Source organism: Chelmon rostratus, chromosome 14 (assembly GCF_017976325.1).
Source record: "Chelmon rostratus isolate fCheRos1 chromosome 14, fCheRos1.pri, whole genome shotgun sequence".
NCBI classification, from domain to species: Eukaryota; Metazoa; Chordata; class Actinopteri; order Chaetodontiformes; family Chaetodontidae; genus Chelmon; species Chelmon rostratus.
The window spans coordinates 4,513,143-4,524,347 of NC_055671.1; the positions used below are offsets into that span (position 1 = coordinate 4,513,143).

At 43.2% G+C, this 11,205-nt stretch overlaps 1 protein-coding gene across 1 annotated transcript in view; it reads right to left on the bottom strand.

The window, feature by feature from the left end:
• LOC121616978 (RIMS-binding protein 2) overlaps positions 1-9,939 on the bottom strand; it is a 57,200-nt gene extending 47,261 nt beyond the window's left edge. The window contains exon 1 of the mRNA XM_041951913.1: positions 9,025-9,939. Within this exon, the coding sequence (XP_041807847.1) occupies positions 9,025-9,939 (915 nt within the window). The remainder of the gene's footprint in view (positions 1-9,024) is intronic.
• Between the last annotated feature and the right edge of the window lie 1,266 nt (positions 9,940-11,205).

An 11,205-nucleotide genomic window follows, 5' to 3' on the forward strand; every position in this document is an offset into this window, starting at 1 on the left:
ATGTACAGGCTATAGAACCACAGCTGACACCAGAGTGAGCAACAGCCACTCTCACGATTGGGTTATTTTAAAAGTTAACTGGATTAGCTGAGGTTGAAGTGAAAACAAGCACCCCTAACACTGACAAAGAGTAACTTCAGTGTCAGAGCTAAAACATGCTTGCACATTCTTCAGAGTCATTCAGCCTTATCACATATTCCTAAAGCCTTCACAACAACTGTTTTCACTGACAGATTGGCCAGAGGTGGAGTTAAACTGTGTGCAGCAAAGGTACCAAGATCACTTGCCACTTGACAAAGGTCTTTGTACTGGTCCACCACTGAACAAAAGACCACTTTCAAAAGATCTAAGGCTGTGTCAGCCTGGCCTTAGCTCCATAAACACAGGGACGAACCACAGCTAAAAATAGAGTCAATCAGGAAAGACTTGTCTTCAGACGAGTTATTGGGGGAACGGGGTGCTGTTTGCACATCATCTCTTTGCAGCTCCATTTGTAACTCATAGTGTGTAAACCTAACAATCATTAGAGACGCAGCCATATGGTTTCCACACAGGTGTTAAAGAGTTGGGCTCACACAGTCAACAAGCTCATTAGCCTTCAGAGGAATCATGCTTCTTTCTTCCATGAAGTGGAAAGACTGACGCCGACAACTGCTTCATGTAATCTGCAGCCACAGATAAGAGCATGGCCACACACACGCATGAAGGCAAATGACTATCCAAGCTGGGCTCCACGCGAAGCAGAGATGCAAATTTGCTCACATGCTTCTCTAATTTTGTGCATTTGTGACTGTACCATAATGCAGGTTTTCTATAATGGCTCTAGATGACAACTGTGGCCACTGAAATACTCATACCAAGCAACTGTGCATCAGCATCATCTGGTTACTCAGCTAGACTTTCAAATCTGACTATTCAAATTTTTGTATTTCTTTCATAAAACACATTTTTCAGCCACATCAACAGGAAATTGAATAAATGAGAATAAGGATATAAACTATATGCCCCCTTAACGACTTGTCAGTTGATATGCACATTTAATGATTTCCTAAAAGATAGGAATTCTCGCAATGTTAAAGCGTTTTAAAGCTGCTGCTTTTAGTAAGTGAAACACCACATACAGGAGCGACACACAACACATCTACTCTTCTTGTTAAGCGGACATCAAAGATGTTGGTACAGGTGCCCTGAAACTTGGCAGGGTGGTTCTGAGTCCAAAATGAACATGATAAACAATAAGTGTCTTCCTTTGCATTGTTTCTACCTCATCCAAGCTAAATATCCCCACAATGATTTAAATGAATGATAGAAATGTTCACTGGTTGTTGCAGGAAATATAAGGATACATACATACACATATTTTCCCAAGAAGCGTCAATCAGCAAAGCAGTCCTTTAACAGCCTGAATACAACATATGGAATAACTTCCTGCTCTGTGGGCTAAGCCCCAGTGGATCATGAAGAACTGATGACTAACATCACCTACACAGTAAAACCAGCCATCTTTCTATATGCTCCATTTATAGCCCAGCCAGGTCATATGGGGGGGTTGCTGAACATGATGCCATTTTCCAACCACAGTTTCATCTACTTTCCTTCTGCTGTACAATACCTGCTCTGCTTCTTATGTCAGTGTTTTACTCTTCTCACATAGAACTAGAGAGATTCATTATACAGAATTTTTATAGAAATACTTCCTGCTGTATGAACACATCCCGCATACACTCATCAATTATGGGTGGAACTGGTAATAAGAAGACAAAAGAACAATCAAGGTACCCCCACCGCAAATAATGGTGTAATTATGTGCAATAATCCAAGAGTGACAGCCTCCTGCTGAAAAACACAACTGACGACCCCCACTGGTCTGAAATGGCCAAATAATCATTCCTAATGCATCAATTACTGCTTCCTCTCAGCTTGTGCAGCCACAGACCTTCTCCCATGTTGCGTGTTGACAATTCATTAGGGGTTTTTACTTTGCTGCGACTGTCGTGATTGGGTAATGAATTGACAGGGGTGGGGAAGACAGCTGGCAATGTTGCACATAGTTAAATGATACCACTAAACAAAGGAAAACAGGACTGAGGCTTGATGGAAGAATTGGTCGTGCTAAACACTGTAGTGCTAACACAGGGAAATATGGCTGATATTATCATAGTAAGCTAATTAGCTAACCCAGATTCAACATAATGCTAAGAAATGATGAAATGACAGTGTAGAGAAACATGTAAGTGTATGTGGTTGGTTACTGAGTGGCAGCTCAAACAGGGCACTATACTGACTCTACTAACTGTGTTCAGGCCAGATTGAGTTTGTAAGCTGGATGGAGTAGTGCAAGCAAGTTGTGATGTCTCTCATTGTGCAAGCTATTTGAGCATCCATCAGTTACATGGAAATCTCATGGGTCTCAAACTGATTTTCAATTGGCTCCCATTAGGTGGATCTTGCGTGCTAACAGGATATGCCGAGGTGTGAAAGTAGGGACAAGGTTACAACAGGGAAGTGTGATACCTGCCAATTCTCTGTTTCTGCAACAGCGGCCACAGCACTGTCCCAGATAAGGTGTCAAGACAACGCACTGCACACACACAAGCTGAGTGTAACAACACAAATGATAATCCAACTCCATGTTTTGTCACAGTGTAAAACTTCCTCTGCACAATGCTGTGACTGTAAGATTCATCTGCTTTATATATTTCATAGAATACGAAGAATTAGTTTGCAATGTGAAAAGAGAGCACAACCACGGTCTCCAATCAAAGAAGATCTGATATACACGATGCCTGTCACTCACAAATACACAAGAACAAGACGCCTGTCACGCATATCCAGGCCTCAAACATGTCACATCAGATGTTCCACGCTTACCTTGCGTATGCCTTCCACTTCGAAACCGTTGAGGTTTGCGTAAAGCGAGTGGTGCCTTTTTCCTAGCAGTGACGCTGAAGTGATATTAGCCGTGGCTGGGACCGTCTTGTCCGAGAGCCCACGCTGCTCATCATCCCGCTCTTCCGAACTCCTCAACTCCTGCTGTTGTCGTCCAAGAGCTTCAGCCACCTCGCGGCTCTCCATCTCTGCGTGTGCCGGTGCAGGCTCGGGCTGCTCGGGCCGAGTGCACAGGTCATACATCACTCCCTGTCAAAGTCAAACAGCGGCGATGGGATCGATGTGAGCAAACGAGGTGACCAGCCAAGACCGAGCCATCGCAGGCTTTTCATTTGCTGGAGGGGAATCACATGGATCAGCTGTGGCAGATAGACTTCAGAATGAAAAGATGTTACTGTCCTCTCTTCCTCCAGCTGTTCATAGGTGTTTTTTCACAGCTCAGGTGAAGTGTCGTAAACCAACCAAAAGACTGCTATTGCCATGGCTGTTGGTAACAACAAACCTCAAATTTGTAAAACCCTCTTAAAGGGAGATAAAGCTGAAAAAACAGAAGTAATGACGGTGCTGTTCTGTTCTTAAAATCGGTTAACCCAAGACTCTGTGTGCCATTTCCAAGACAAAACCAGTCAGAGATGAACCACGAGTTGTAAGGTATCTCCTCCCTCTCTGCCCTGTGACGTTTTCCAAAATGAGGACAATCAGCTCCAAAGGGATATTACATATTTTTGGCCTTGGCTCGTGGAGGCGATTCAATGAATGTCATCGTCCTGGTAGCATTCTTGAGCATACTGTTGTTAGTATTTATCTCAGTGTAGCGTTCAGATTCAGAGTCCTGCTCGCTACACTGACACAGCCGGTTTCTTCACGCCTTACCACTCTGTCGTCTGAAGAGGGTTCGTCATGGGTATTGTCCAGAAAAAGGAAAAGACACAGCAGTCCACTTTGTACCCTACATAACGCTGAAAACGGGCAAGTAGGCCCAACTGAAACAGCAAACAAGACGAGACGTCTGATGGAGAAAAAAGAGAACGATCGCACTAACAGGTCTCCACTCCGGTCCCCATTCTCTCAGTACGGCTGAGATGTGGGTGGCATGTTGACTCTTCAGCTCCGAGTCTGTCCTCATTGATGCTGTCGTGTCAAAAAGCATTTCATCCAGATGCAATAAGACTCGACAGCCTGCTTAATCCCATCTCGGTTACAGCGCCATAAAGGTGAAGAAAGAGGACGAGGGGAAATATGTGTGTGTGTAAGACGGCGAGTGTCGCTGAGAGGAGGGGGCAGGGAGGACTGCTTCCATCGCCCTATCACAAAAAGGCAGGCTTTGAGACGGGGCCCAATCATTACCGTGACTAGAGCTCGTTTCCATGGAGATGACGCTGGAATGATGTTGGCTGCCTATTGATTGTTCAAGAGGCAGTACACACGGGGAGGCTGCAGGAGGCAGGCGCAGGAACAAGTGCGTCCAGTCCAGACTAATTGGAATGTTTTACTGCGGTTTTGCACAGGAAAAATAAATGTCTGACGAGATGTAGAAAGCTCCTCATGTTTTAGTAATGTAGCCTTAAAAAACATGTAAAGCTGTAGGTCTGATGCTGCAAAAGATAAACTCTGTCACAACTCAAAGCTGGCTTACAAGTTCACTTGACATTTAGCCTCACTCCTCACCTGTCTATCAAATGAGCGGGGAATCTCTTTAACAGGCAGTGGTCTGTGCAGTGGTTGTCAAGTTATTTGAGATGGTATCTGGTTAAATCCTCATTCAGTGACAAACTATACATTGTAGGAAAGCACAAAGTGTCACAATTCCATCTGGGTGAGCCATGTTAAGACTCCAACATCAACAACAGGCATATGTACAAACCAGTGCAAAACATTTTGGAGCTTTCAAAAAGCTAGGCATTTGTTTAGGGGTTAAATGATCATACAGAAGCCTTAAGGTGCTTTCAGACAGCGACTGGTTGCCACTGTGTCTGCCACTGTGCGACGTCTGGGGTCTGTATTTTGAGGCAGCAGGGTGCATCTACGCTGCCATAGATGCTGGCTACCTCCGCTCCTACTCCCAACCAGTGCCATATGCTACAGGCTGCTGCCGTCCACCTACTCCAACCTCACCGTTAAGTAGCTAAATAGAGCAGGTTGTAGCTTAAAGCAGAGGAAAGTGTAAGCAATATGACACGATTAACAAAGCAGCTTTAACTAATATCATGAACACAGTCACTCTAAACCGTTTTTGTTGACTGATGTGTGTATTTACTGCTAGTGAAGAAGTGTAGAATTAAAGAACTCAAATATCAGTTCATTTAGTTACATTCATTTAGTTAGTTGCATTGATTTGAAGTAACAAATCAAACCTCTCTTTTCTCCCACATTTAAAAACTGTCCATCTAACTACATAAGACTCACTGGGATCATTTTCATATGAGGTAACATGCAGTCAGGGATTTCTATGGTCGCCTGAATGCAACTGCAGCAGAAATGCTTTTTTTTACAATGACACTGACAAAGAAACTGTATTTAATGTGGACTGGTCATGTCATGGCCCAATCCACTAAAAAGGTCAGTATTGGTGCAAGTGATAATATCCTATTGGATCAGTGCATCCCTTGTGGCGAGTTCAAAAGGTTCAAGTGGCATCAACTGAAGCAGCAAAGAGCCAGTCATATTCACATGAGTGCCTTCAGGTCTCTCTCCTTGCAGTGGCATAACTGCTCACAGGTTTACATTAAGCAGAGGCAACCACTCTCTATCTGTAAGTGCCTTTTGGATCACATTTTTATACACAGTAGGAATGGGAGACAATACCAAGTAATATGTCACAATAAGGAAAAATATTACACATTCATCTCAGGTAACACTTCTTTTCCAGTTTATTCCAAACTCATCTACAAGTGTATTTTATCAGTGTATTTTAATATGAATGCAGTTTGCTGAAGCTTTAGTGTGGCTGCTTTGCTAGAGCGCAACAATCTACCCTCTGTTCCTTTAAAGGTCTCTCTTAGAAAACCCATAGCTGGGTGCAGCAAAGTTAAAAATAGACATTTTGCTGTAATTCTTTTAAGTGGCATTTTTCCGGCACACTGCCGCTGCAGTAAACACTGAGATTGTTACATTTACAATGACTCACTCTGAAAATGAGAGTGATATCCATCTTCCCTTAACTTTCTGTCATCCCAGTTTTAAAGCACTGATAGTCATGTGCACTATGTACACTCAGTAACACAAGGGGAAGGGGTTCATTTTTAAAACATGAAGAGTCTCGGCCAGACGGATCAAGCTCATGGAAATGAGCTTCTTATTTTGCCCTTACACTGCATTTCACAGCTTCTGTCTATTGCCTTATTAATTAAAGTGTGCTCACAAGACCATGGCTTGAGTAGCCTAAAGACTGAAACCAACCCTGATGTGAGTGCACTGAACACTTTTCCTACTCTGCTTCAGCTCCTTTCATAACAATCATTTTTACTCTCTGGTCAGGAAAAGAGGTGGTGCCAGCAAAACTACCAACATATGCGGCAGTACTGCTGCACACATGACCACTGCCACCAGCAAGCGTTCTTATCACATGTTGTACACAGCACACATACAGTAAAAAAAAAACAAACCTCAGAGCATAAAACAAAGAAAAGACTCGAGTCAGCACAACCTTTTGCATGTCAAACAGCATATGCTCTGCACAAAAAACTAGCAGTCGTCAGGTCCATCTTGGTTCAGTGGTACTGACATATATTGACAAAGTCTCTCTGTCTGCCTGCCATGAGACTGAAGAGCTGTCGGCTGGTCAAATATAACACCTATAATAAACACCTTCTTCATTAAATTAGGATGGTAACAAAAAGGTGCTCAAACTCTCATTCGAATCATTTGGAATTTAGGAAAAAATCTAAAAAGCAAACACTTTCAACTTTCAGCTGACTGAGTTGTTGCAGTATCACTACAAATATGAGGTATAACTGCAGATATACACTGATAGTGTGCTGATGCACTGAGCAATTCCTCGTTTCTCATCTCTTGAATGATTACTTTCCTTGTTTCATCACAGCACTCTCTGGTTTTCTCTTGGCAAGTTAGAGATTTAAGCAAATTAGCATTTTCTCTCTCTATGCTAGTTAGGTAGTAGCAGGAAATCACATAAGCCTTTCATGCCAGTACTGTCAAAATACAAATGTAGTCCCTACTTTTCTTTTATCAGCTGTGCTTTAAATGACTTTGTGACAAACACAATTTTCCTAGTGAATGCATATGTACATTTCTTTTAGTTACAGCATCTTATTTAACCTTAAAAACAAACATTTTGGTATCACAGGCATGTTATTTAGAAATGACTTGAAGGCAGCAAGCCATTCCCATTGGAACAGCTTTTAAAAATTGGCTTGACCCTGATGCGAGCTGCTGTGATGACAAGGAGGCTGCCTTAGCAGAGCTGTGTAAGAAATATGAAACAACTATGAGGTTTGGCAAGTGGGTACTGCTATTTAGACACAGCTGAAGCTTTGATTAATTATTCAATTTCCTCCCTATGAAAACTTGATCCAAAATTTAAGAGACTGAAGCACAGTGACCCACTTCTGCCACTCCAACAAGAGGCATAGCATAAACAGATCCACCCACATGGTAACCCCCCCTCTCTCCTCACACCAGGCATTTTAAATGGCAATCGAGTGAACACCAATGGCACAACGGCATCGGAAAAGGCTGCAATATTAGCTACTGTCTGGTTCTCCTTATTGTACTACTATAGTCTGTGTCTAATCGCTACAAATAATAAACTCGTTAATCTCATTAATAATAAACTTGTTAAGTTCTCCATCTTACTGCTGTTGGTTATACACCACGGCTGCCTTTAATTAAATGTGGTGCCCGAGAATAACACTGCACACGTAAGCTTAGCTCAAATAGGAAAGGCTGATTTGACAGGTACACACTGTCTTCACTCGATATGCAGTGATGACTAATAGGAACACAGAGAATTGTGGTGGTTTATGCCTCAGCTGTTTCGTATACAACATGGACTCAGTGGTGTTAGTTAGCAGTATGATTACTGTGGTGATCATCAACTTCCGTTTAAACCATTGTCTATCTTTACATCTATACTTTATGCAGTAAAGTACAATAATGAGAACAACAAGAAGGTGATTTACAATTTACAATTCAGGAAACACAAAATTTCACTGCAATATTTATTTATTTGTGCCATTTCTGCTTTATTATGGCAGTGACAGCTGAAGAGAGACAACAAAGGCAGGGGGAGAGAGAGGGGATGACATGCAGCAAAGGGCCTGGGCCACCACAGTAAGGCCACACAGTCAGCATGTACGTGGCACATGCTCTACTAGGTGAGCTACCAGGGTGATATTGATATTAGATCAAGCTAACAGTACACGTGGAGTAACAGTAGCAGACTCTTATAATAGAAATATCTGCTGTTAGTTCTTTGTCAATCCATTCTTGCTAGCTCATAACTTTACATAAGCACAGAGCATTATGTCTGTGTGTCTTGTGTCACACTTTTAGCTTTAAATAGGCAGATTATGTCAAAATTGTATACATCAACCATTATAAAATTTGTTCTGATCTCGATGTGACACTTTGTCTCTCAATGTTTACTTCACATCTTGAGGATTGTACAAGCCTCTGATGGTAGAGACATTTGAAGTCATTCTATATTGAGGTAATATCATGAATACATTTTAATCTGGAGTAATGTTGTCCTTTAAATCACAGGGCAAATCAGACAGATTTGGGTGTCCACTGCCAGCACGTTCCTGTCTCCCTTTTCCTGTACATTACCTGCCACTGTGTGCCTAACATTTATGATATGAATATGATGTGTGGCAATCTAGCCAACTTCCCTTTTTTGCCTGACAGAGATTGTGATGCCATTTACCAAATGAATTGTAAATAAAATTATGGTCTTATCAAAAATTATGTACGTGAATGGTTGTACAGCCAAATAACTGTATTGCCACATATCCTTTAGGGCTTCATAGTCTGTATGAAGGAGTATGAAGAAAGACCATCAAAGTGATAAGTGCACAAAGATGCAGAGTTTTTTCTTTACTTACTTATTCACTTTGAGACACTGTGTTTAATTTAGGAACCATTTGTGGAATTGGGATATATGAAATAGCTTACCTCCATGTTTCTGTCCATGCATTTGGTGGGCGGTGACTTGTCTGACCCTGAAGACTCAGTGCAGCAGGGGGGCTGGTCATCCCAGCCTGCATGGGGTGCGCTGCGAGGGTGACAAATTTCCAGAGGGCTGCTCCGACAGGTGTCCACAACTGCAGCGCTGGTGCAGGGGTCAGCTGCGCAGAGGGCGCTCCCTGAAGGCTGCTTTCGTGGATCGTGTTTGGTCTTCTTCTTAGGCGAGTGGGAGGCGCTGTGCGATGTCTGCAGCACGGCCCTGGAGGAGGTTAGGAGAGGCTTTGTCTGACAGGAGTCACTGCTGACTTCCTGAGTTGGCTTTCTCGAGAGACGTTTAAAAATGTAGCTGGGGTGGCCTGCTCTCTGCCACCCCTGCAAAAGTCTTCCATGGGCCTCTAGCAGGTGGCAGAGGAAGATGGCCTTTTCTAGCTCAAATTCCTGCCTGTGATGCAATTTATAGACTGCCTGCTCACCATTTATCTTCTCATACTGCGTCCGCAGCAACTTCTCCAGCTTTGTATACGTTTCTCCACTGCACAAACAAAAAGCTCCTTTCTCTTTAGACTCAACCCCACTGTACTGCCCACTGTCTTTAATGTTCACCTCCTCAGCCAGCAGACGCCAGTGTCTGTTAGAGTGCCTGTCCTTTTGGCACCCTCGCCTGGCCGCCAGCTCCCTCACAGACCTCCACTGTTCCCTCTCTGCTCCTTCCCGCAGGTGTCTAAGCTCCACACAGAGCTCTCCATGCTCCCGCTGTGTTCGGTTCTTCTCTGCTTCCAAATCAGCACGCAACCTCTCCAGCTCTCCGCCGTAGACCGTCTGGCCCCAGCATGGTTTCTTGGATGACAGCGCCAGAGGGTTATCCCTGTCCTTCCTCATGATGACATGCTCACAGCACAACATGCAAGGAATGGCGAGACAGATCCATTTCTAAAAAAGGGCCATGCATCATAACTGAGAGAAGTGCAGGTGGGTGATGGGTGGATACCAGACATGCAGCATGCAATTATCACACCAGGTCACTGGAAAGATGAGACAGCGGAGGGTGTGAGAGAATTAGAGAAATGGTCAGATATTTTCAAATGTTTTAGATGAATGTAGTGACAAGAAATGCAATGGTTTCAGCTGGTGAAAGCACAGGTGATGATCACACTACTGGTCCTCTCTGTTAGAGGAAGGATTCAGGAAAAAGGAGGGTCATCAGAGCGAAAAGCACAATGAATGCACCAAAAACCTGTGACTGTCAGTAGGAGACAGAAAAAGAATTGCTTCTAAAAAGCTTCTATATGCAGTGAGCATAAAAAAATATGTGGCAGTAGCTGTGTTGGCTATGTTAAGTCAATGCATTATTTAATAGTTTGCACGGATACAAGAAGTGGTTTATTACATAGCCTTACCGTGCAACTTATGATTATATTATACCTGTTGTCTTTTAATTTGTTATGTCTACACTGGGCCAAATGTACAGATGTCCATATTATGCAGATGTATTGGCACAACTAATAACACATGAGCGCATAAGACAATTTAGAAACAGTCTGCTCAGTACTGGATAAGAATAACGGTGTTTATGTTTGTGAGCATGAACATTTAGCAGAGGATGCAACAAGTGAACTGGTGAACTTCCAGAGAAAAGCGCAAACAGCAGTTCACCGTTAGCGGTCATCACTGGGGCCAATGATACCCGTCACCAGCTCACCTTAGCGGTGCCCATATGGGCGCTGGGACACGGTTCGTATTACAGAGGGCAGGGGCGTCGGTCAGTGGCTAATTAACTAGCTTAATTTAGCAAACTATAATGTGGTTAAGTAGCTGGTGTTAATGTAGGTAACGCTTTGTTATAACGCGAATTTCAGTCTGTTGTATACTGGAGCTGGAACAAGTCCTAGCTACTAGCTACTACGTCTTGTTAGCAAGTGTTAGCTAGCCGTTAAGTTTTCTGTCCACAACTTGTATCAAACTCACCTCTCAGCGAACTCAACTCTTATATTTAACCTTTCATCAATGGAGCCGTCCTCTTTCTTCTAAGGGACTTAGGTCGGCATTAAAATGATCTGTCTAGCAACTAACGTTAGTTGTTAAAGGTCCACAGAGCCACGCAACAAGGGGTTTGTTTATCTGTCAGGCACCAGTGTCACACAGCCCGTGTCCAGCGTCATTGTGCTGGCC